At 56.2% G+C, this 27,408-nt stretch overlaps 1 protein-coding gene across 1 annotated transcript; it reads right to left on the bottom strand.

Moving 5' to 3' along the window:
• Positions 1-4: 4 nt before the first annotated feature.
• ACO2 (aconitase 2) lies at positions 5-26,062 on the bottom strand. The gene is made up of 18 exons (XM_078880559.1): positions 25,962-26,062; positions 23,957-24,090; positions 20,162-20,420; positions 19,344-19,436; positions 14,876-15,034; positions 14,145-14,295; positions 13,933-14,037; positions 12,823-12,914; positions 11,748-11,853; positions 11,055-11,212; positions 7,510-7,583; positions 6,880-6,991; positions 5,987-6,109; positions 5,033-5,188; positions 4,203-4,394; positions 3,201-3,333; positions 2,667-2,788; positions 5-1,523 (listed from the first exon to the last, which is right to left on the bottom strand). The coding sequence occupies exons 1-18, from the start codon at positions 25,995-25,997 to the stop codon at positions 1,392-1,394; spliced, it is 2,337 nt and encodes a 778-aa protein (XP_078736685.1). The 5' UTR covers positions 25,998-26,062; the 3' UTR covers positions 5-1,391.
• Between the last annotated feature and the right edge of the window lie 1,346 nt (positions 26,063-27,408).

The raw sequence follows: 27,408 nt of genomic DNA, 5'->3' as shown, positions 1-27,408 counted from the left end.
AAGGTCACGAACATAAACCCTCTTTTTATTTTAATTATAATTACTGGAGTGTGGGCGGCCAGTCCGGAGTTACAAGTCCGGCACCAATCCGCGATCATTCCTCGCGACCAACGCGCAAGGGACACCAACAAGAGTCCATGAAGAAGTTGACATGGAGCACCCCTCCACACACAGCAGTGCACAGCACCTACACGCGAGCGTGTGTGTGTGTGCACAGCTAGACTTGTGTGTGTGTGTGTGTGCACAGCTAGACTTGTGCGTGTGTGCGACTATACTTCTGTGTTTACATGGAGATGGGGGGGGGAGGTACATACACAGGTGTACACTTGTTTTGTGCGTGTGCAGGTAGGTGGGTGTGTGTCTGTGGGGAGTGGTGGTGCAATGGTTAGCACGCACTGCGCTACGAATCCCGCTCGGGACTAACAACCATGGCGAATATTTGAACCGGTTCTGTGCTGCTCCTAAGTCTACTCAGCCGTGCCTGGGGGAGTGGTGTTTGCCACACCAGCGCCTCCGTGCAACGTGCTGGCCTTAAAAGGTGCTTCCCTTACAGCCCTTACCCACCCCCCCCCCCCCCCAACAGTGCATCCATCCCGACACAAGCACCGTGGCGACATCACTGCCACTTTGTGGCAAATGGGAGTCCCCGGGTGCTATCGTGTGCGTGCGGGGGCGTGTGTACGCTTGCTTGTGTGTACGCTTGCTTGTGTGTACGCTTGTGCGCTCGCGAATCGCCCGAGGACATTGCACTGCAGATCCGGACGGCCACATCCACCGACGGCAGACAAGAACATCCCACGGTGACACTGCAGTCACCATCTCTAAAACCGTGGCCCACGCGTGGCCCATACACAGTCCACGCGTGGCCCACGCACACACACACACGAGCTTGCGCGCGCACTGACGCCACTGCCCACTACTACCATTGACCGGCAGCGTCTCGGATATTCACCATGAAGTTCCTCCCGAAGCACTCGCCAGTCTCCACATGAACAAACGTCGCCGATTAACTCCCTGCCATTCACAAGAACGTGCGCGTGTGTACATGTGTTGCACGTGCCAGCGATCTCGGTTAACCCGTAACACCTGGTGGGGGTTGGGGGGGGGTTCTGTCTCGTTACCTCCTGCCAGAGAGCCTTCGACATTTCACCCGGCCTCAAAGTGCACCGAGCCTGGCACAAGCGCTTTGCGGCTGTTGTATATGTGCGTACGTGCGTGCGTATAGCCGGGGGCCCAACCTCTCCTCCCACCCCCTCCACAATTAAGTGGCGCACCCCACAGAGGCAATTGTCAAGGCAGACCGCGCCATCGCGTGCACGGCGATAGTGCAGCCACAGGATGCACAAACAGAGGGGCTGGGGGGAGGGGGCGACGGTGGTTGGCGGGGGTCTCTACTGCAGCTCCTTCATGCGGTTGAGGGCGCTGCCGGCGCGGAACCAGCTGATCTGGCCCTCGTTGAACGTGTGGTTGAGCTGGAACTTGTCCGTGGAGCCGTCTTTGTGCTTCACCAAGCACGACAGCGGCTGCAGGAGGCAACACGCGCACACATACAAGGACAAGGATCCCCCGTGTAGCCTTAACAGACTGTAGGGGAAAGTGCTGTTAGCGAGCAGCACCTATGAAGGCCTGGAACGGTACACGAACGAGGGGGTGGGTGGCCAGCACCACGCCCGACCGCCTTTGTCTCCCCAGTGGCAATTCTAGATTTGAAGCTTTCGTGACTGCAATGATTCATATTCTCAGGTTTTTGTTTACACACTGCACCAGGTACTCATTTAAGGCTGAGTCGACCTATGGGAGGCCCGGGACCGGTTCAGATAATCGTCATTGGTGTTAGCCGTGAGCGGGAATCGCGCACACACACACCAATACCCGCCATCCGCCACTAAGTGACGGTGACGTCACCACGGCGCCTGTGCCAGGCCAGGTGCACTTTGAGGCCACCACGTGAAGTGTCGAAGGCTTCACTGACAGGAGGTCACGGGACAGACCCAGCAGGTGCCATGGGTTGACCGACTGAGAGGACTGGCAGATGTATCAGCTGTGCCCCCTTACTGTGCCATACACACAAAGACAAAGGTCCCCCGTATAGCCTTAACAGACTGTTGGGGCAAGTTCTGTTAGCGAGCACCTATTAAGGCCGGAACAGTACACGAGGGGATGGGTGGCCAGCACCACGCCCGACCGCCTTTGTCTCTCTAGTGGTTATAGACCACACCAGGTACTCATTTGAGGCCGAGTCGACCTAGGAGAGGTCCAGGACTGGTTAAAATAAATCGCCGTTTGTAGCGGAGCGCACCAACCGTTACGCCATCGCTCCCGTAATATACACACAAAGATAAAAAGATCCCCCGTATAGCCTTAATAGACTGTAGGGGCAAGTGCTGTTAGCGAGCACCTATGAAGGCCAAAACGGTACATCGAGGGGTGGGTGGCCAGCACCACGCCCGACCGCCTTTGTCTCCCTAGTGGCGATGTTTACACACCGCACCAGGTACTCATTTGAGGCTGAGTCGACCTAGGGGAGGCCCGGGACCGGTTCAGATAATCGTCACTGGTGTTGGCCGTGAGCGGGAATCGAACCCGTGTCGCCAGGTTCGTAGCTACCGCTACACTACCGCTCCCCACTAATATACACACACACACACACGGGAAGGACACCGCACCTTGCCGGGAGCGAAGGTGGGGAGGCCGATGATGGAGATGCGGTCGTCGGGGCGGATCTTGTCGTAGTCGGCCGGATCGTCGAACGTGAGTGGCAGGACACCCTGCTTCTTCAGGTTCGTCTCTGTGTGTGTGTGCGCGTGGGCGTGCGTGTGTGCGTATGTGCATGCGTGCGAGTGTGTGTGTGTGTGTGCGTGCGAGCGCGTGTGTGTGTGTGTGCATGCGTGCGTACAGCGGTGGCAGAGAGGTCAGTGCAGTGCCCCACAAACCTGACCACCCGAGTTCAATTCCTGCTCACGCCCGCTCACGAGCAGCATCAGTGGGGGTTCAAGCTCGACTTCTTTTGTTACGCGGATGATGGTCCCGTTTAGCTGGTTACCCGGCTTTTTTACGCCAGAGACACCATTGGTCGAAGTTATATGGTAGTGTGCAGCGCTGTGGTGCCATGTGCCATAAAGTATGCGAGCTTAGGATTTGCCGACGATAATCCTGCGCGATAGTGCACCCAGCCGCGCTGGTGTGACGGCGCGCTGTACCGTGGATGCGAGCGAAGGACTTGACGATGATGGCGCTCCCCCCGAGGTGGCGTGGCTCCAGCGCGGCGTGCTCGCGGCTCGAGCCCTCGCCGTAGTTCTCATCGCCGACCACGACCCACTTCACACCGCTCTTCTGCTCACACACGCGCACACACACGCAGTTATCGACACAAACACACGCACACAGTTATCGACACAAACACACGCACGTAGTTTGACACAAACACACGCACGTAGTTTGACACAAACACACGCACGTAGTTTGACACAAACACACGCACGTAGTTTGACACAAACACACGCACGTAGTTTGACACAAACACACGTAGTTATCGACACGAACACACACAGTTATAGACAAACACACACGCACAGTTATCGACACGAACACACACACACGCAGTTTTAGGCGCAAACACACACGCACGTACAGTTAGACACAAACACACACGCACGCAGTTATAGACACAAACACACAGATATAGGCACTAACACACAAACAAAAACACATATATAGGCACTAACACACAAACAAAAACACAGATATAGGCACTAACACACAAACACAGAACTACGACCCACTGCACCCCGCTCACACATTAACACACGACAGACATTAACGCGCACACACATGTGGACACCGACACACATCAACATTGGCACCTCATGGTGCATACGTGCGTGGGTGACGTGGTGTGCGCACGTGCGTGTGTGACGTGGTGTGCGCACGTGCGTGTGTGACGTGGTGTGCGCATGTGCGTGTGTGAGGTGGTGGGCGCATGTGCGTGTGTGACGTGGTGTGCGCACGTGCGTGGGTGGGTGACGTGGTGGGTGCACGTGCGTGGGTGAGGTGGTGTGCGCACGTGCGTGGGTGGGTGAGGTGGTGTGCGCACGTGCGTGGGTGGGTGAGGTGGTGTGCGCATGTGCGTGGGTGACATGGTGTGCGCACGTGCGTGGGTGGGTGACGTGGTGTGCGCATGTGCGTGGGTGGCGCAGGGGCACCTTGTATTCGCGTGCCGTGTCTGGCACGGCACCGGTGGAGCCCGTCAGCTGGTTGGTGACAAGGTTGACTTTGCCGTTCTCCGTGTTGACGGCGCCGATGAGAAGGTTGTTGGAGATGTTGTCCAGGTGGCCCCGGTACTTGAGCCACGGCCCGGCCGCTGAGATGTGGTCAGTGGTGCACTTGCCCTTCACCTGCACAACCACAACCACAACTATCACCACAACCACAACCACCACCTCTACCACTTTCCTTTCACCTGCACAACCACAACCACAGCAACCACCACCACTTCTATCACTTTCCCTTCACCTGCACAACCACCACCACAACCACCACTTGCCCTTCACCTGCACAACCACCACCTCTACCACTTTTGCCTTACATCTGTGCAACCGCAACAACCACAATCACCACCTCTACAACTTTTGCCCTAACATCTGTACAACTACAACAGCCACAATCACCACCTCTACAACTTTTGCCCTAACATCTGTACAACTACAACAGCCACAATCACCTTTACCACTTTTGCCCAAACACCAGCACAAAAACCACAACCACCTCAACCATTCACCCTTCACCTGTACAACCAAAACCACACCACCACCACCACCTGTGTGTACGTGATCGTGTGTGCGTGTCTGGGGAGCGGCAGTACAACGGTCAGCACAACTGCACTACGAACCCGGCGACCCACAATCAATTTACTCCGGCCTTCATTAGGTGCTGTTCGCTAACAGCACTTGCCCCAACAGACTTTCAAGGCTAAACTTGAGACCCTGTGTCTTTTCAATAGCGCGCTTGCACGACAGCGTGTGCGCTTTGTCACCTTGATGAGCACCAGCATGTCGGCGAGGTCCTTGCCGTCCCACTTGTTGAACGGCTCCAGCAGCTGTAGCCGCTGGCTCTCGGGGGAGACGTCCACGCGCACCGACTGGCCGTCCGGGGGGGGCTCCTGGTACGTGTCCATGCCGGGGTCGAAGCCCTGCTCGCCGACACGGAGACGGCGGACGGGGCGGGGTCACGTACGGGGAGAAGACTACCACGTGTGCGTGTGTGTGCGTGCGCGAGTGTGGGACTGTGTGTGGTGGCCAGCGGTTAGTGAGTGGTGCTGTCAACGCAGCCCCTCATGTGCTGTGCCAGCCTTAATTAGGTGCTTGCTAAGATAACTTTCCCCAACAGTCTGTCAATCTAAACATGGGGTCTTTGTCCATGGCTGGGTCTTATAGCCCGCATGCCTAAACAGCTTTTGTTCGGCCGGATAGAGGGGGATAAACGGGCACGGCACGGGCTAGAGAAGAGATGGAGTGAAGTGGTACAGGAGGATGTGGAGCTGAGTGGACTTGCCGATGACTGGTACCAGCGGTGTCAAGATCGGCCTCAGTGGAGGAGGCTCGTGAAGGACGCTGCTACTGGGCAGTTGGAGGCAGTTGCCCTCCAACAACAACGGAGGGTGGAGGAGCGACGCTCACAACAACGAGCGGAGCGCCGGGTGGCTAAAGCACAGCAAGTTGGCACAGTAGGGGGCACAGGTAGTGCATCGGCCAGTCATCTCAGTCGACCCGTGGCGCCTGCGTCTGCCCCGTGACCTCCTGCCAGCGGGCGTTCGACACTCCACGTGGCCTCAACGTGCATATAGCCTGGCGACGTCACCGCCACTTAGTGGCGAATGGCGGTTGTTGTTGTGTCAGCCTTGTGTGCCGGTCACGTGCTTAGTGGGCTGTGCTGGTCGCGTGCCGTCACTGTGTTGGTGGTGTGCTTATTGAGTTTGGGCCGCGCGTGCCTTGGCAGGGAGCTCGTCCCCGGTGGGTGGGGTCAGCTTGAACTTCTTGCCGTCGGCCGCGGTCAGGAAGTCTGTCTCGGGGTTGAACTTGAGCGAGCCCGCGATGGTCAGCGCCGTCACAATCTGCGGGGGACAACGGCGAGGCGCTCGGAGACGCGACGGGACTCCGGGGACAACGGGGGGGGAGGGGGCGTGGGGACAGAGGGACATGGGAGCAGAGGTCGCAACCGGGTACCCGATACCCGTACCCTACCCGATACCCGGCTACCCGTACCTGGCCGGGTACGGGTACGGGTACCCGTTTGCGACCCTGGTGCGGCCGGGTACGGGTACGGGTAGACCGTGAGTCACTGGTGAGTCACCGTTTGTCACTCATTTCCCAACGTCTTGTCTCTTCTCACAATTCAAGTTCCTAGAATCAACCCACCCGCGCCTGCAACATGGCTTCATCCCAGAGGTCGCAATCGGGTACCCGATACCCGTACCCTACCCGTACCCAGCTGGGTACGGGTAGGGTACGGGTAAGGAATCAGAACCCGTTTGCAACCTCTGCATGGGAGCGACGGAGACGTGGGAACACGGCGACGTGGCGACACGGTGGCGCAGGGTTACAGAGACCACGGAGAGAGAATGTCACAGAGACGTGGGAACACGGCGGCGTGGCGACACTGTGCCGGAGGGTTACACGGACACGGAGAGAGAACGACACAGAGACGTGGGGGCACTGGAATATAGACACATGCAGCAGTGCCACGGGGACAGGAAGCTGGGGGATATGCGAACATCGCAGCACAGAGATAAGGGGACACAAAAACAACGGAGCAAGAGAACACGGGGGCATGGGGGGGCACAGCCAAGCACAGGGGGAGAGAGAGAGGAGGGGGGGGCTGCACCTCGGGGGAGGTGACGAAGGCGTGAGTGGCTGGGTTGGCGTCGTTGCGTCCCGTGAAGTTGCGGTTATACGAGGTCACGATGGTGTTCTTCTCTCCCTTCTTCACGTCCTTCCTGCGCTCGCACACAACACAGATCCACAGTCCAACCTTAGCAGACTGTTGGGGAAAGTGCAATTAATGTAGGCACTATGAAGGCTGGCATGGCACACGAGGGGGTGGGGTGGCCAGCACCACACCCGGCCGCCTTTGTCTTCCTAGTGGCGATGTTTACACACCACACACAATGTACTCTTTCAGCCTAGGGGAGGCCCAACACTAATTCAGATCGTCACCAGTGTTGACCGCCAGGGGAATCCAACTCGGGTCGCTGTGTTCAGAGCGCAGCGCGTTAACCACTACGCTACCAACACACAACAGCCATAAGCAGCAGTAACGTCACCACGGCGCTTGTGCCAGGCTGTGTGCACGTTAAGGCCACGTGAAGTGTCGAACGGGACATGGTCACGGGACAGACCCAGGTGCCGCACAGTCAGGATGTGGCAAACACCAGGCGGAGTTTCACACACGGACAAAGACAGACAGAGAGGGGGAGGGAGGGAGATCAGGAGAGAAGGTGGGGTGTGTTCACACCTGTCCCACTGTCCGATGCACGGGCCGCAGGCGTTGGCGAGCACCACGCCCCCGATGTCACGCAGAACCTGGGCCTGTGTGGGGACACGCGCAGGAATAAACGGGAGCATGAGTGGTGTTCACCCATTCACTCGGTCGTTCACGCATTAATCACGTTTTTAGTTCACTCGGCCGTTCAACCATTCACAGATTTATTCACTCCCACCCAAGTCAGGCAAAGCCTGGGCCCGTGTAGAGGCATGGACCACTGGGGGTCAAGTGGAGCAGGGGTGGTGTTTACTCATTCACTCATTAGTCACTCACTCATACTCTACTATAAGCGCACAACTTTATCCATCTGCGATGAACGCTGCACTTTCCGTCGTTTTCATGCACGAACGACGGAGGCGCAGGGACAGACGTTCGATTACGTTGGAATCGATCTGCAGACGGCGGTCTTCTCACAATCCCAAACAGGTGAAATGCCGCATCGAACCGAACCCCCAGCAAGGCCATCAACTTAACGACGTCGTTTTCAATTAAGTCTTCCAGATGTAAAATGAAATAAGCTTTTAATGAAGAAATAAAAGTATCTAATTCAAATCATAGTACAATTCAAAGATGTTTCATTTCAAAACTTCAAAACGGAGCATCGAGTGCTTGCGTCAATGCATCGTTTGTGTGAAAAAAAATTCGTGACTTTCCTGGCCAAAGGCTGTAAATGGTTGCGAGGCCCCCGAACAACCCCTAGTTCAGTATATTTACTCATCAACTTCATAGACAAGCAGGTTAAAGCCCCGTGAGAGACTCGAGCGAAAGTTGAACGATGCAAACGTTTCCTCAAGTAATGTTGCTGAAGTTGCATATGTCTGTGCAACTCACACAAATATTAGAAACAGCAGCTGACGTGTGTTTATCATTGCCATCGCAAAATGGCTATCATGGCAACCTGGTCCAAAATGGTTGAAATATTTTACGTGTATGACGGCAAAAGATATATTTTTTGTATATTAAAATTGAATTATTTTTCCTTTTTAAAAGTAGATAACTCACCTCACACAACGTTGCTTTGGCTCATTCTTACTTTTGCCCGAGTTGCTTTTCTAAAATAACAATGCATGTCTTACTAAACAGGCCGAGCCTCCGCTTTCCCCCTTGCCTAGTTCTCCTGCCAGGCTCAACGGGGCTGGGTCACTCAGGCGAGAAGCGAGGGCTAGGGTCAGGCCTACCTGCCCCTACTGTGTTAATTATTACATTGCGGGTCTTGACAACATTTAATGAATCAGTAATGAGTAATTGTGCTGCGCATAACAAACAGTGAAGCTGCAATGTTTAACATGGAATTTTGGGCAACATTTGCAGAATGCAACCAAGTTTAGCTAAATAAATGTTTGAAGAAAAGTAGTCCCTCGGTTAACGTTTTAAATTAATTGCACCAAAACTACTGTAAACCGTAATAACCGTTCATCGAGTTCACTCAAAAGTTGAAAATGAAGTCAAAATCCCCCGAGTCTGTAAGAGAGCTGTTTCCACTGACGAAACAGAAAACGTAACGTAAAACAAAGCCAGTCTAGGTATCAACGCTCATCAATGGGCATCGCCGATTGGCTGAGGGCATGGCTCGGGCCCACTTAACGAGTGCTCGGGATTGGCCGAAATTGGCTCCCTCGTGCATAACATGAACATGCCGTTAGTCAACATTTGAATGTTAGTCGAAACCATGGGGGGGTCCCTATGGGGGGGTCCCTATGGGGGGGTCCCTATGGGGGGGGTCCCTATGGGGGGCGAAACGTTAACAGAAAAAATCTGTAGTGAATGTCACTTGCCTTGTGTAACTCCAGTCTCCCTCGCAAGGGAGACTAGAGTTACACAAGGCAAGTGCAATGTGCACGGTCAAGTCACAGCTACCTACTGAACATCTGTGAACAAGAGCTTTCTAGCTCATCGGATTCCTCCAGTATAAATATTTTCATTCTGACCTCGCTAGGGGTGAAAAAATGAAACTAATATTACTTTTCGAATTAAAGCTTTCGTGACTGCAGGGATTCATCTTCTTGGTTCTTTCGGTAAAGTCACGTAGAAGGGAAGTAATAAAATAATAAAAATAAAACATAATAAAATAATTCTCACGATGTTTCGGCAACAACGCAAGCAGCCATCCCTCAGACGCTGTCTTCCCGACAGACCTGTTCTTCACCTGAGGACGGCTGCTTGCGTTGTGGTCGAAACGTCGTGAGAATTATTTTATTATGTTTTATTATTTATTATTTCCCTTCTACGTGACTTTACCGAAAGAACCAAGAAGACTAATATTACTGTTAAACCAGAGGAAAAAAACCTTACATTGATAGGAAACATTAATTATGTTTATAATTCGGCAGTATAAGGGTCAGACTTAGTCCAACGATTCTACCCGCTGTGTGCATTATACGTGGTGCTACCGTGTGTCTCCTGCGTGGTTCCGTGTGCGCTGTCGCGTGTTCGGCCGTGTGCGTGTCCGATGTCTGTACCGATTGATGCCATGATACCGTGTGTGCCGTGTCTATTGTACCGTTGTGTGTACTGGCCGTACTACTGCATCGCTGTGTACTGCGGTGTGCTTTGCCATGTGTACTGCCGTGTCCAATTTAGACTTTAAGTTATACATTTTTTCTGTAGCACGCGATGCATTCTACTCGCCTCTGACGCTCTGTGCTGGTTGTACCATGTTGACGCACGACCTTGGCCATTCGGAATTTGACATTGTACAGTTGTTTTGGGATTCTTTTCATTTGTTTTGCTGTTGCTGTAACAAGGTTCCTATGGTGTAACCGGGTCCCCCCCCCCCCCCATCGAACATTTGCACTTATTGCTCAATGGGTTTCAACTGTGCCAATGTAAAAGCAAAAGCCCCAAAGGTGGATGTCATGTGTACAGCAACGCTTTCCAGTCAGTTGTACTGGAAGGTTGTGCGAGTGTGTTTTATGTACTGCGATGCGTTTGGCCGTGGGTATGGCGTGGTGTAGCGTGGTGTAGTGTAGTGTGTGTAGGTCTAACTTGTATGGTGTGGTGGTGTAATGTGGTGTAGCGTGCTCTTTGGTTCTTTCGTTAAAGCCACGTAGGTAGAAAAAAAAATCACGACGTTTCGATCGCAACACAAGCGGTCGTCCTCAGGACGGAAAAAAATAGTTCCACTGCTGGATTATTATTTTTTCCCGCCTGAGGACGACCGCTTGTGTTGCGATCGAAACGTCGCGATTTTTTTATTATTTTTTCTACCTACGTGACTTTACCGAAAGAACCAAAGAGTATGGATTCCTGCAGTCAAGAAAGCTTCGAATCAAGAGTGGTGTAGCGCGTTTGGTGTGGTGTAATGTGGTGCAGCGTGTATGGTGCGGTGGAGCGTGTATGGTGTGGTGTAATGTGGTGCAGCGTGTACGGTGCGGTGGAGCGTGTATGGTGTGGTGTAATGTGGTGTAGTGTGTTTGGTGTGGTGTAACTTGTATGGCGTGGTGCAATGTGGTGTAGTGTTTGGTGTAACTTGTATGGTGTGGTGTAGTGTGGTGGAGCGTGTTTGCTGTGCTCACGTAGCCGTCGCGCTCGATCGTGGCCCGGATCTGCTCCGAGCCCGGCGTGACGGTGAAGGCGGCACGCGCCTTGAGGCCGTGGCTCAGGGCCTGGCGCGCCACCGACGCCGCGCGGCCCATGTCCTCGTAGCTGCTGTTGGTGCAGCTGCCGATGAGACCTGTGCAGCAGCAGCAATGACAACACAACCACTAGCACCGTCACAACCACCATCACCACCACCGTTAACACGACTACCACACCACCAGTATCGCCACCACAACCACCACAAGTACCATTAGCACCATCACCACAAACACCACCACCACCACCACCACCAACCAACCGCGTGTGTCAGACGCGGTGCCTGGTGTTGTGTTCATATTCTTAGGTTTTTTTCGGTAAAGTCACGTAGGAAAAAAAATCTAAATTAATAAAAGTAAAATAAAAAAACAATCACGACGTTTCGGAGGCAACACAAGCTTCCGTCTTCAGGTGGAACCGTCACAGCACGATTGCTGTATCAAGTAAATGAGAAATTCCAAGGGATACTACCCCGTATATATACTGGTTTAGGGGAGGGGGATGGGCCAGGCGTTGTGTTGCAGTGCAAGCGAGGTTGTGACGAGCGCCACGTTGCGGACGGCGTCACATCGCGTTGCGCTTCCTGCCGCGCTGGCTTCGACGCCGTGGCTGGTGCTGGGGCAGGTGCTCACCCACTTTGATGTCGGTGGGCCAGCCGTTACGCTCCGCGGTGGCGCCGACCTCGGCCACGTCGTGAGCCAGGTCCGGTGTGAACGGCCCGTTAATCATGGGCTTCAGCTGCATCGGCACACCACACAAAGAACAAATTTGACCTAAGGTCTACACTCATTTACCAGCTTCATATTCCCTATTGCCGTACATATACTGGAGGAAGGGCCTTTGCTATTGATGCCCCCAGGGTCTGGAATGCTGTTGCCAATAAATTGAAACTTGAGTCACTACCTGTGAGATCTTCACTCAAAACTGCTCTAGAGGAGTTGTACACCTAGCTGCCAGTGCTATTCAGTGGCCTAAAATAAAATGTTTCGCTCTGGATGATCGCTACAAAGTATGACCTGTGTTTTGATTTAGTGTGCTGATCTTAAAGGTGCATTGAAAAATTTTAATACTCCGATTGATGCTCCTGCTGTTGTGGAGTGGCTCATGCAGCCAGCTATGGCTGCAGGGTTTTGGTAGTACATGTTTATGCCATTTATTGTGAAAATTCCGTCAGTTCCTATGATTGCTTTTTCATTGCTTTCATGGCTTTATTTTGGTGATTTCGAAAAGTGTATTGGTTTAGCCATGTTTGTTTGTTGTAGTACAGAGTTAGACTGATGGCCTTAATCCAAGTTGTCTTGTGGTTGTTGTTGTTTGACTTGCATCCCACTGGGATTTTTGCACACAGCGTTGGTGTACGGTGTTTTTTTCTGCAATATTTTGCTGTCTTTTCTTGGATTTTCTGTTTGCACTTAGTCACATATTCACTTTAAGATGTTTTGTTTGTTCATGTTTTTGTTTTTTGTTTGTTGCGGTTGCACCCGATTCAAGAGCCGAATGGCTCACAGGGCTACACCTAATACATGAACTTGAACAACCACATTACACACTCAAGAGTGCGTCGGACCCTGCATTGGTGGCCAACTGCGATGTGGCCTACGCTGCGGCGTCTGACTGTGTGGTGCGGTAGAACCCTGTGTTGTGGCCGGATATACGGCTGCGTGGCCGGGGCCTGTGGAGTGCCCGAAACCCCGCGCTGTGGCTGACCTCGTTGAGGTTGATCTCGACGAGCTGGTCGTAGTGGCAGTCCGCGTCAGGCACCAGGTACTCCTTGTTCTTCTCCGCCAACTCGGCGATCCCTGCACCGTCCCCGCAGCCAAGGTCACAGGTCAGAGCCAACTTGTGGGCACGCCCCCCCCCCCTAGTCCCCGCCACCGAGGGTGGGGGATGGGGGGGGTGTGAGGGGTCACGTGGTGAGGGAGTTGAGGGAGGGGAAGGCGGTGGGGGCTGGATGGTGACGGGTGGTTAAGCGTGTTGAGCATGGTGGTGGTGAGCGTGTTGGTCGTGAGGTTGATGGTGAGCGTGATGGTGAGCGTGGTGGTGAGCGTGGTGGTGAGCGTGGTGGTGAGCGTGGTGGTGAGCGTGGTGGTGAGCGTGGTGGTGAGCGTGGTGGTGAGCGTGGTGGTGAGCGTGGTGGTGAGCGTGGTGGTGAGCGTGGTGGTGAGCGTGGTGGTGAGCGTGGTGGTGAGCGTGGTGGTGAGCGTGGTGGTGAGCGTGGTGGTGAGCGTGGTGGTGAGCGTGGTGGTGAGCGTGGTGGTGAGCGTGGTGGTGAGCGTGGTGGTGAGCGTGGTGGTGAGCGTGGTGGTGAGCGTGGTGGTGAGCGTGGTGGTGAGCGTGGTGGTGAGCGTGATGGTGAGCGTGATGGGGAGCGTGATGGGGAGCGTGATGGGGAGCGTGATGGGGAGCGTGATGGGGAGCGTGATGGGGAGCGTGATGGGGAGCGTGATGGGGAGCGTGATGGGGAGCGTGATGGGGAGCGTGATGGGGAGCGTGATGGGGAGTGTGGCGCTGGTGAGCATAGTGATGGTGGTGGCGAGCGTGGTGGTGGTGGCGAGCGTGGTGGTGGTGGCGGCGGCGAGCGTGGTGGTGGTGGCTAGCGTGGTGGTGGTGGCGAGCGTGGTGGTGGTGGCGAGCGTGGTGGTGGTGGCGAGCGTGGTGGTGGTGGCGGCGAGCGTGGTGGTGGCGAGCGTGGTGGTGGCGAGCGAGCGTCGTGGCGAGCGTGGTGGTGGTGGTGGCGAGCGTGGTGGTGGTGGTGGTGGCGAGCGTGGTGGTGGTGGCGAGCATGGTGGTGGTGGCGAGCGTGGTGGCGAGCGGTACCCTCGCGCCCCGTCTTCACAAGGTAGTCCCGCATGCGGTGGTTGTATGGGAAGATGGAGGTGGTGGCTCCAATCTCCGCTCCCATGTTGCAGATGGTGGCCATGCCTGCAAGGCACGCACGCGCATGCCCGGTCAGACCCGTAGTGCGTTGCACGTGGCGCGGTGCGGTACGGTGCGGTACGGTGCGGTTTGTGCAGTGCGGTAATCCGCACCGGTGCAGGAGATGGAGTCGACGCCGGGCCCGTGGTACTCCACAATGGCGCCCGTGCCGCCCTTCACCGTGAGGATCCCGGCCACCTTCAGGATCACGTCCTTGGGCGACGACCAGCCGGACAGCTCGCCGGTCAGCTTCACCCCAATCACCTGCACCACAACCACCACCACCACCACCACGATCATCACCATAACCAGTCACCACGACCAGCCAGAGAGCTTGCCCGTCAGCTTCACTCAAATTAAACACACCACAACCACCACCAAAAATCAATAACACAACCGCCACCTCTTCCCATACGCGTGGTGGATCCGCTGTTTGGGCATTGCCTGTGCTCAGCTCGCGGCGATACTAAAACTACATTGATGATGTACGTATGAACTTCTTTCACACCATACGTGGCCAATCGTGCTAATCGGACGTGCGGTGATGGCGGTGATGGCGATGATGGCGATGATGGCGATGATGGCGATGATGGCGATGATGGCGATGATGGCGATGATGGCGATGATGGCGATGATGGCGATGATGGCGATGATGGCGATGATGGCGATGATGGCGATGATGGCGATGATGGCGATGATGGCGATGATGGCGATGATGGCGATGATGGCGACGACGGTGGAGGAAGCCGGGCCGAGTGGGGTTCCTGTGTCGCGTGACAGCGAAGAATAGCGACGACTTATCAAGGGGGCTGTCACATCCAGCAGCGGGTTAACCCCGGCTCACCTTGGGGCACTTGAGCTCCCAGGGGATGTTGGCCATGACGTCCACGGCATCGGCGCCGCCCACACCGATGCAGACGCCGCCCAGGCCGCCGCCGTTGGGCGTGTGCGAGTCCGTGCCGATGAGTAGCACGCCCGGGTACGCGTAGTTCTCCAGGATGATCTGAGTGGCACAACACAATCGTCACAACCCAGCCGGCTACCGTCCCAACCCAGCCAGCTACAGTCACGACCCAGCCGGCTACCGTCACGACCCAGCCGGCTACCGTCACGACCCAGCCGGCTACAGTCACGACCCAGCCGGCTACAGTCACGACCCAGCCGGCTACCGTCCCGACCCAGCCGGCTACAGTCCCGACCCAGCCGGCTACAGTCAACACCCAGCCGGCTACAGTCAACACCCAGCCGGCTACCGTCCCGACCCAGCCGGCTACCGTCCCGACCCAGCCGGCTACCGTCCCGACCCAGCCGGCTACCGTCCCGACCCAGCCGGCTACAGTCACGACCCAGCCGGCTACCGTCACGACCCAGCCGGCTACCGTCACGACCCAGCCGGCTACAGTCACGACCCAGCCGGCTACCGTCACGACCCAGCCGGCTACCGTCACGACCCAGCCGGCTACCGTCACGACCCAGCCGGCTACCGTCCCGACCCAGCCGGCTACAGTCACGACCCAGCCGGCTACCGTCACGACCCAGCCGGCTACCGTCACGACCCAGCCGGCTACAGTCACGACCCAGCCGGCTACCGTCACGACCCAGCCGGCTACAGTCAACACCCAGCCGGCTACCGTCACGACCCAGCCGGCTACAGTCACGACCCAGCCGGCTACCGTCACGACCCAGCCGGCTACCGTCACGACCCAGCCGGCTACAGTCACGACCCAGCCGGCTACCGTCACGACCCAGCCGGCTACCGTCAACACCCAGCCGGCTACCGTCCCGACCCAGCCGGCTACCGTCCCGACCCAGCCGGCTACCGTCCCGACCCAGCCGGCTACCGTCCCGACCCAGCCGGCTACCGTCCCGACCCAGCCGGCTACCGTCCCGACCCAGCCGGCTACCGTCCCGACCCAGCCGGCTACCGTCACGACCCAGCCGGCTACCGTCACGACCCAGCCGGCTACCGTCACGACCCAGCCGGCTACCGTCACGACCCAGCCGGCTACCGTCACGACCCAGCCGGCTACCGTCACGACCCAGCCGGCTACCGTCACGACCCAGCCGGCTACCGTCACGACCCAGCCGGCTACCGTCACGACCCAGCCGGCTACCGTCACGACCCAGCCGGCTACCGTCACGACCCAGCCGGCTACCGTCACGACCCAGCCGGCTACCGTCACGACCCAGCCGGCTACCGTCACGACCCAGCCGGCTACCGTCACGACCCAGCCGGCTACCGTCACGACCCAGCCGGCTACCGTCACGACCCAGCCGGCTACCGTCACGACCCAGCCGGCTACCGTCACGACCCAGCCGGCTACCGTCACGACCCAGCCGGCTACCGTCACGACCCAGCCGGCTACCGTCACGACCCAGCCGGCTACCGTCACGACCCAGCCGGCTACCGTCACGACCCAGCCGGCTACCGTCCCGACCCAGCCGGCTACCGTCCCGACCCAGCCGGCTACCGTCCCGACCCAGCCGGCTACCGTCCCGACCCAGCCGGCTACCGTCCCGACCCAGCCGGCTACCGTCCCGACCCAGCCGGCTACCGTCCCGACCCAGCCGGCTACCGTCCCGACCCAGCCGGCTACCGTCCCGACCCAGCCGGCTACCGTCCCGACCCAGCCGGCTACCGTCACGACCCAGCCGGCTACCGTCCCGACCCAGCCGGCTACCGTCCCGACCCAGCCGGCTACCGTCCCGACCCAGACGGCTACCGTCACGACCCTGCCGGCTACCGTCACGACCCAGCCGGCTACCGTCACGACCCAGCCGGCTACCGTCACGACCCACACGGCTACCGTCACGACCCACACGGCTACCGTCACGACCCACACGGCTACCGTCACGACCCACACGGCTACCGTCACGACCCAGCCGGCTACCGTCACGACCCAGCCGGCTACCGTCACGACCCAGCCGGCTACCGTCACGACCCAGCCGGCTACCGTCACGACCCAGCCGGCTACCGTCACGACCCAGCCGGCTACCGTCCCGACCCAGCCGGCTACCGTCCCGACCCAGCCGGCTACCGTCCCGACCCAGCCGGCTACCGTCACGACCCAGCCGGCTACCGTCACGACCCAGCCGGCTACCGTCACGACCCAGCCGGCTACCGTCACGACCCAGCCGGCTACCGTCACGACCCACACGGCTACCGTCACGACCCACACGGCTACCGTCACGACCCACACGGCTACCGTCCCGACCCAGCCGGCTACAGTCACGACCCAGCCGGCTACCGTCACGACCCAGCCGGCTACCGTCACGACCCAGCCGGCTACCGTCACGACCCAGCCGGCTACCTTCACGACCCAGCCGGCTACCGTCACGACCCAGCCGGCTACCGTCCCGACCCAGCCGGCTACCGTCCCGACCCAGCCGGCTACCGTCCCGACCCAGCCGGCTACCGTCCCGACCCAGCCGGCTACCGTCCCGACCCAGCCGGCTACCGTCCCGACCCAGCCGGCTACCGTCCTGACCCAGCCGGCTACCGTCACGACCCAGCCGGCTACCGTCACGACCCAGCCGGCTACCGTCACGACCCAGCCGGCTACCGTCACGACCCAGCCGGCTACCGTCCCGACCCAGCCGGCTACCGTCCCGACCCAGCCGGCTACCGTCCCGACCCAGCCGGCTACCGTCCCGACCCAGCCGGCTACCGTCCCGACCCAGCCGGCTACCGTCCCGACCCAGCCGGCTACCGTCCCGACCCAGCCGGCTACCGTCACAACCCTGCCGGCTACCGTCACAACCCACCCGGCTACCGTCACAACCCAGCCGGCTACCGTCACAACCCAGCCGGCTACCGTCACGACCCACACGGCTACCGTCACGACCCACACGGCTACCGTCACGACCCAGCCGGCTACCGTCACGACCCAGCCGGCTACCGTCACGACCCAGCCGGCTACCGTCACGACCCAGCCGGCTACCGTCACGACCCAGCCGGCTACCGTCACGACCCAGCCGGCTACCGTCACGACCCAGCCGGCTACCGTCACGACCCAGCCGGCTACCGTCACGACCCAGCCGGCTACCGTCACGACCCAGCCGGCTACCGTCACGACCCAGCCGGCTACCGTCACGACCCAGCCGGCTACCGTCACGACCCAGCCGGCTACCGTCACAACCCAGCCGGCTACCGTCACGACCCAGCCGGCTACCGTCACGACCCAGCCGGCTACCGTCACGACCCAGCCGGCTACCGTCACGACCCAGCCGGCTACCGTCACGACCCAGCCGGCTACCGTCACGACCCAGCCGGCTACCGTCACGACCCAGCCGGCTACCGTCACGACCCAGCCGGCTACCGTCACGACCCACACGGCGACCCTCACAATCCACACTGCTCCCTAGATTTGAAGCTTTCGTGACTGCAAGGATTCATATTCTTAGGTTTTTTCAGTAAAGTCACGTAGGTAAAAATTTTGAATTAAAATTTATTAAAGTAAAATAAAAATAAAATAAAAATCACGACGTTTCGGAGGCAACACAAGCTTCCGTCTTCAGGTGGAACCGACACGGCACGACTGCTGGATCAAGTGAGAGAAATTCCAAGAAAACAGTCCTTGTATATATACTGGTTGAGGGTGGGAGGAGCCATTGTGAGGTTCGGTGCGGCTGAAGCACGCTGCAAGGAATGAGCCTTTGTTGTGCAGACTGGTTGAAATGGGAGGTTCCAAGAGTTGTTAAGGTGCAGCTGATGCAACGGTGCGGCTGCTGTAAATGGGACTGAGCCTTTGTTATGTAGAGGTGGTGCGGCTGAAACCTCTGTTAGGAATGAGCCTTTGTTGTGCAGACTGGTTGAAATGGGAGGTTCCTGTCACAACCCACTCTGCTCCCATCATAATCCTCGGGTGCCGTGCCGGCCTTCATAGGTGCTCGCGAACTTTGCCCAACAGTCCGTTAGAGGTTATACAGATAGTACTAATAGCATATCTGCATTTCCCATAAATATGCTAAATTCCTCTTGATATGCAAATTCTTTTGTCAAGACGCTCTTCGCCCCCTCCATCCCAGCATAAATAGTCGCTCCAAGCCTGGGGTGTGCCATTCAGACTCTGCCTTCTCGACAGACCTGTTCTCCACCTGAAGACGGCTGCTTGCGTTGTGGCCGAAACGTCGTGAGAATTATTTTATTATGTTTTATTATTTTATTATTTTCCTTCTACGTGACTTTACCGAAAGAACCAAGAAGATGAACCTTTGTCTTTGTCCATGTCTATACATATGTGTGTGTGTGTGCGCACATGTAGGCGTTTGTGTTTATACATGTGCGACTTCTCGTGAGAGCACATTCCCACCTGGTGGATGATTCCGGAGCCGGGTTTCCAGAATCCGACTCCATATTTCTTGGCAGCTGTGGCCAGGAAGTTGTAAACCTCCTTGTTGATGTCCTAGAGCACGCAAGCACACACATGCACACACACACAATCAGCCACAACCCACAATCACTCCCCGAGCAAGTAGCCTCACCGCAGATGGCCGGGCAGTAGCGGCGACGCACGCGGCTTGTAATTAAGTGCTGTGGCTTGCACTTTTTTTATTAATATTTTCTGGGTTTACAGCAGGGGAGAGAGTGGGCTCGCTACCGCCCTACTGAGTGGGGACCACGAGCGGGGTGTGTGTGTGTGTACGTTTATACGGAGAGGTTGAGGGAAATTAACCTAAAAAAAGACAGCCAAGGGAGCAGGGGGAAGGGAGTTAGGGGGGGGGGGGGACAGATGAAAGAGAAAGGGAGGAGCACTTAGAAAGGGATAACTTACACGTCCCGCTTTGGTGAACTTATCAAGGGAAGTCGATGACCCCTAAGAGTGGCGATTGACTCCTGTCCATCCCTGTGGTGGGAAGGGAGCCACTTCTTGCTCCCATCATATATTACATTTCTTAACGAACTCTACAGAGAACCCCCCCCCTACCACCCCCACACAGTGCGCCCACCCCACTCCCGCCACGCTTTAGTGAACTTATCAACGGAAGTCGATGACCCCTAAGAGTGGCGATCGACTCCTATCCATCCCTGTGGTGGGAAGGGAGCCACTTCTTGCTCCCATCATATTAGATTTCTTAACGAACTCTACAGAGAACCCCCCCCCACCCCCACCCCACTCCCGACCCCCACCTTGGCTCTCTGCAGGTCCTCGTCCCCGCCGAGCTGCGCCTCGATGAGGTGGTCGCAGTGGATTGTGGAGGGCACGGCGACGCGCGCCAGCCCGCTGCTGATGAACTGCAGCATGGCCATCTGCGCCGTGGCGTCCTGCATGGCCACGCGGTCGGGGCGCAGCCGCAGGTAGGAGCGGCCGCGCTCCAGCTCCTGCGAGCGCGCGTCCTCCAGGTGGCCGTACACCACCTTCTCCGACAGCGTCAGCGGCTGCTTTAGCCTGGGGACGCGACGGGCGGAGAGCGACAGGCGGTCAAAGAGTCTCTCCCAGAGGTCGCAACCGGGTAGCCGATACCCGTACCCTACCCGATACCCGGCTACCCGTACCCAGCCGGGTACGGGTAGGCCGTGAGTCACTGGTGAGTAACCGTTTGTCACTCATTTCCCAACGTCTTGTCTCTTCTCACAATTCAAGTTCCTAGAATCAACCCACCCGCGCCTGCAACATGGCTTCATCCCAGAGGTCGCAATCGGGTACTCGTACCCGTACCCTACCCGATACCCGGCCGGGTACGGGTAGCCGGGTATCGGGTAGGGTACAGGTACCCGTTTGCAACCCTGGTGCGGCCGGGTACGGGTAAGGAATCAAAACCCGTTTGCGACCTCTGGTCTCTCCCTCTTCCAACGCCTCCTTTCAACTCGTATATTTTTTTCCAGACTCCTCTACTTACGAACAAGTCTGTCCGTAAGTCGATTTGTTCGGAAGTCCAACTTTACTCCTGTCGATTCCAAACAAGTTGTGCGGCATGTACACGAAACACGGGACATGGCTTTTAAAGTTGTATAATCTCCTGTAGATGCCACTGGTTCTTCACGTTCTGCAGATGTAGATGACACCACCGCCATCTATTGCACGGCAGTTGAACTTACGACTCTGGATCTGATCAGGCAAGTGGACATATGCACAGGTTTGGTAGCATCTCTAAAAGTTCCTAAATCGAATGTTCAAAAGTACAGAAGTCCCTGTATTAACTATTGCTATTTAACGATTTTTATTTTATCAGGTAAGGCCCACTGGAGCTGCAGACCTGGCCATGGACAAATGAGATCTCAACGAAGTGGTTTATCACGTGGAAATATATTGCAGCCAAATACTCAGAAATATTCTCATTATTTCGATTTAAAGCTTTCGTGACTGCAGGGATTCAACTTCTTGGTTCTTGCGTTAAAGTCACGTAGAAGGGAAGAAAAACCATAATAAAATACAATTCTCACGACGTTTCGGCCACAACGCAAGCAGCCGTCCTCGGGTGAAGAACAGGGCTGTCGGAAAGACAGCGTCTTTCCAACAGACCTGTTCTGTCTTTCCGACAGCCCTGTCCTTCACCTGAGGATGGCTACTTGCGTTGTGGCCGAAACGTCGTGAGAATTGTATTTTATGTTTTATTTTTATTATTTTATTATTTCCCTTCTACGTGACTTTACCGTAAGAACCAAGAAGATTATCATTATTATCGATTACTTATTATCATTCCGCGCCTTTACCAAGTGAAGCCTCGTCACGTCTCAAGAGCGGCCCAGAAACTTTACAAAATATCCCGCACCCCTGATGTTATAGACGCGGCCCGAGAATTGAACTCAGGGTCGCCGGGTTCATTGGGCATCGCACGCAAGACACTTAGCTATCACTCCGCTCTCAAACTATGATGAACAATACCAGTTATTTACATCGTTATTATAATCATTAATCCAGGAAATCCACACCGAGTTTCAAGGCTCTTTTTCAGGAGGGTTCCTGCCAAGTTTCCGCAGTGGCTGGGGCGACGTTGTTGCTGCTGCTGTTGGTGCTCTGTGCGATCCCAATTGAGTCATTTGCAGGGAACATTGCAGCAGCATTTTGGATTTTTTTTTCGATTTAAAGCTTTCGTGACTGCAGGGATTCATCTTCTTGGTTCTTTCGGTAAAGTCACGTAGAAGAGAAATAATAAAAATAAAACATAATAAAATAATTCTCACGACGTTTCGGCCACAACGCAAGCAGCCGTCCTCAGGTGAAGAACAGGTCTGTCGGAAAGACAGCGTCTAAATTCTTCACCTGAGGACGGCTGCTTGCGTTGTGGCCAAAACGTCGTGAGAATTGTATTTTATTATGTTTAATTTTTATTATTTTATTATTTCCCTTCTACGTGACTTAACCGAAAGAACCAAAAAGGAGCATTTTGGATGTTTTTGTTACAATGTTTTTTTACATTTTTACTCTGGGTTCTCTCTCTATCCGGGCTGTACTCTTTAGCTTCCAAGTTGCGCCAGGATCGGGCAGATTGCGGGTGTGACTTGGTCACAGGCATAATTCATTAGCCTAGGGATATGGTTTGCAGATAAATTATTTAAATAAATAAAAAACATGGATTCTTACAATAGGCGTGTGGTGTCAACATAGCACCCAAATCACCAACCTGCACCACTACACACACCTCTCGCCACACACCTCTCGCCACACACCTATCGCACCTGTTACTACACACACACCTGTATCACCATGCACCTCTAACACGACTTCCCCATCTCTCAAGCATCCCCATCACTCCACACACCAATCACACACCGTCACTCCACCCACCTGTCACCACACAATGTCACACCAGTCAGACAATGTCACACACACACACACCTCTCACTCCACGTGAATTCAATTAAAAGTTGTATTTGTTACACGGAAAATCCCGTTTCGCCAGTTACCCAGCTAGTTTTCAAGGGAGATTCGTGGTGCATCAACACAGAACATGGTACAACATCCAACTGATCTGTGCGGAGGAACAGGCAACAGCGGAACAGGTAACAGCAAAACAGAACGCGTAAGAGGCGCAGGCAAAAAGAATGCATCAAAAGAACAGGGGACGAGGCTATTGGGAGTTTGCACATTTCGGATCGTATGCCCTTTAGATATTTAGCGGATTTCTTTAAAAAGACTTCTGGGATGACAGCCCAGTAGTGGTCTCTTCGGATGTCGAGGGGGGTGACATAGAGGTCGCAATGACGGGTTCTGCAAGGGGGAGTCAAGGACAAAGCAGAGGGCCTCATGGTTTCGGAGGCTAGGCGGTAGATGATGTTGCAATATAGTCAAAGATAAGGGGGGGCATGGTGGCTGAGGACTTATCAAGATGGAGCTGAGGGTGGGATAGTGTTTATTGTAGAGGAATACATTTTTTTGTATCTTATTGGCCATATGATCGAAGTGGGGCCTTGAATTACAGTTTGGAGTCCGAGATAATACGTAGATAATTTAAGTTATTGACCTCATCAATTAGATGTGAGTCCTGAGACACAATGTGCGCAATGGGACAACACGCGTCACGCACACACACCTGTGACACCGCGCGCGCACACGCACACCTGTCACACCACACGCGCACACACACACACACCTGTCACAACACACACACCTGTAACATCGCGCGCACACACACCACACGCACGCACGCACACACACATTCCTGTCACACCACGCACACACACACGCCTGTCACACCACACACACATGCCTGTCACACCACGCACACGCCTGTCACACCACACACGCACGCCTGTCACACCACGCACACACCACACACACACACATGCCTGTCACACCACGCACACACACGCACGCCTGTCACACCACGCACACACGCACACACACACACACGCACACACACATGCCTGTCACACCACGCACACACACGCATGCCTGTCACACCACCATACGCCTGTCACACCACGCACACACGCCTGCCACACCACACACGTGCCCACCCACCCCAGTGACACGGCACTCACCTGTCGCGCACCACGTTGATGTTGTTGCGCAGCGGCGTGTAGTCGATGTGCTGCTGCGGCTCGAAGCGGCTCATGGGGACCCCGGAGGCGCAGAGCGCCGCCCTGGAGTGGAACCCGCGGCCGCATCGCGACGCCTGACAAGACAGCGAGTTGGAGCGAGTGAGCGAGTTAGAGAGACGGAGCGAGTTAGAACGGCAGAGCGAGTTGGAGCGAGTTGGAGCGAGTGAGCGAGTTGGAACGACGGAGCGAGTTAGAGAGACGGAGCAAGTTAGAGAGACTGAGCGAGTTAGAACGGAGTGAGTTGGAGCGAGTTGGAGAGACGGAGCGAGTTAGAACGGCAGAGCGAGTTAGAGAGACGGAGCGAGTTAGAACGACAGAGCGAGTTAGAGAGACGGAGCGAGTTAGAACGACAGAGCGAGGGGCAAGCAGAGGTCACGGCAAAGTTGAGGGCAGCAGAAGCCGACACAGCGCCCCCTATTCCCAAACCTCGCTCTCTCCCCCAACACCCCTCGCCTTTGCCCGTTCGCTGCCCCCACAAGCTGCCCGCGATTGCCCCTTGCACCAGGGCAGGGGGGGGGGTCAAGCCAGGCCACATCCTCTACGCCAAGGCTCCCAGGCTGTGTGGGCCCGCTTGGCCGTGTGTGGAGGAAGTGGTTGTTGGTTATCTCAGTCAATTCTAGATTTGAAGCTTTCGTGACTGGCAAAGATGCATACTCTTAGGTTTTTTCGGTGAAGTCACGTAGGTAAAAATACAAAGAAATAATAGAAATATTATTCATAATTTCTATGATTTTTATTATTTCTTTTTATTTTTACCTACGTGAATTTATCTCTATCTACCACCAGGCAAACTGCAGGTCACATCATTATTTTATTTTTCATTATGTTGTATTTTTATTATTTTATTATTTCCCTTCTACGTGACTTTACCGAAAGAACCAAGAAGAGGTCACATCATCTTCCTCCACCCACCTCTTCCATCGCCACCTCAGATTAGCGCGGCTGGGTACGCACGGTGCGAAAGAAGTTCAACATACACCTCCTCCACGTCGAAATGCCCTCCTCCTCCTCCCGTCATCATTGATCAATAACAGGCGTTTTGGGGTTAGATCGCGTAAATATATAAATGTGTCGTTAAACCCGCCACCACCCGACACAGCCAATTAGTAAGGACTGCAACGTAAACAGAAGGTGGCCAATTCGTCACTAGTACAGCACTAACCGGTGTGTTGGAGAGCAAAGCCACGACCTTTACGATTCTAAATTGTAGTAACGAATTGGCACGATTTGTTTAAGTGACAAACCTTACTAACTAGCCGTGAGCGGGTTAAACGACACTTTCATATATTTACGCGATCCCCCCCCCAAAACATCGGTCGCGAAAGCCTTACGTGTCAAATCCTCATCATCATAATCATCATCTTCACCATCATCACCACGGCGATGTTGAGGGGGGGGGACCAGGCCGCTCTGCGTTGCCATGACGCCCGCGCGGCCTCGCTAATTACATCGAAAGCCAATCGCCCCCTCGAGCCCCGGGGGGGTGAGGGGGGACATCAGCGGGCAGGCAGACCAGGCAAGGCAGGCTCCTTCGTTGCCTCCGGGGGGCCCGCGTCCTCTCCGCTAGGGGCGACGCAGCGGCCGCCGCTAACCTTGAGTCACCTTGCCCGGCTCGGCTCGGCTCACATAGACCGCCCCTCGGGCCGAGACTAAGAGCCCCGTGACACGACGCCCGACGCCACGAGGCGAGAAGCAGCACACGGGCCGCTCGGTGACGGGAGGGTGGCCGGGGGTGATGAAGCCGCGGGGTCGATGGGGCTAGCGAGGGCAGTCAAGGGCAGTAGAAGTAGAAGCAGACACCCCCTCCCACCCCGAATCGCGTCCTCTCGACAGCGGCCGCAAGACCCGCTCGCCTCGCGTGGGGTTTGTTAGGGGAGAGGGAGACGAAGACTATGGAGGAGAGGCGAGGAGAGAGGCGAGGAGAGACGCGGGGAGTTTTACTCACCGCGACGCCCGCCGCCTTCACCATGTGACTCGCCATTTTGTTCCCTGACAAAGATGTCGCGGGGGCAGTGACGTCGCCCCCGCTTATATATGGCCGCAAGAACGTCACGTGACGCTCCCCCCCAACTTCTCTCCCCCCACCCCCCTCTCCCCCGACCGCCTCTTTTCCCCCCACCCCCTCCTCTACCCCCACCCCCTCCTTACCTCTCCACTACCCCCTTCTCTCCCCCCATCACCCCCAACTCCCCCTCTCCCCCCACCCCCCTGTCCCCCCACCCCCCATCACCCTCCACCCCCTCCTCTCCCCCCACCCCCCATCACCCCCCAACTCCCCCTCTCCCCCCACACCCCCCATCACCCCCCAACTCCCCCTCTCCCCCACCTCCTCTCCCCCCACCTCCCTGCCCCCCCACCCCCTCCTCTACCCCCACCCTCCCCATCCTTCCCCCCTCTCCCCACAACCCCCATTCCCCCCACCCCCCATCACCCCCCAACTCCCCCCATCCCCCTCTCCCCTACCCCCTCCTCTCCCCCACACCCCTCTCCCCCACCCCACATGAAATAGCAATCATTGACGAAGCCGGCGCTGTGTATTGATTGTTCGATTCGAATATTTCTGGGGGAAATCGATTCTAACCCACGTGGGGCCAAGCACGCGCCGGAATCGAAGACTAGCGGGAATCACGAATCGCGTACGGGAATCACGAATCGCGTACCGGGAATCACGAATCGCGTGCGGGAATCGCGAATCGCGTGCACTCCGGGGATGTGGGAAACAACCGCCAAAATCGATTCACGAATCGTGAGTACGCGAGTGGAATCGTTGGAATCGAGAGAGGTGGTTTGAGCGCAAGGTTAAATATCCCCGTTGAATGTGGAGGGGGGGGGGAGTGATGGGGAAGAGTCAAGCGTGGCAGCACCGTTCTCCCCCTAGGTAGGCTCAGCCTTAACCGAGTTGACATCAAAATTGCGGCGAAGACGACTCGTTCAGGACATCACCGCCCCTTCCCCACCAACTCTCTACCCAAGCCGCAATGAACACAAATGGTGAAGTATGGCCCCTAGCAACACGCACCCGTTGCTACGCGTTCATCCAGCAGTGGAGTGAGCACGGCTACTGACCGACGATGCCGGACACGTGTGTGGTGTCTGAAAGCCGGGTCCTGGAAAAAAACGCTCCCACGCCCTCATCATCATCTCCCATCAACACTCCTCCGAAACACTCGCTTTATCCCCCAGGAAATAGGAGTGATGATGGGCCGAGCCAACGAAAAATTCGAGCTCGCGACCCTCGGGGCCGTCCATAAATGACGTCACGCACCTGGGGGGTGGGAGGGGTCAGACATTTGTGACGATGTGTGACGAGGGGGGAGGGTTTGAGAAATGTGACGTCACATCAAAATGCGCAACTTTAAATAAATATAGAATTGTGATAACAACACTAATTG

The sequence above is a fragment of the Lampetra fluviatilis genome, chromosome 58 (assembly GCF_964198595.1).
Source record: "Lampetra fluviatilis chromosome 58, kcLamFluv1.1, whole genome shotgun sequence".
NCBI lineage: Eukaryota > Metazoa > Chordata > Hyperoartia > Petromyzontiformes > Petromyzontidae > Lampetra > Lampetra fluviatilis.
Note: the sequence above shows the minus strand (reverse complement) of the source record. Positions and strands in the feature narration are given on the sequence as shown.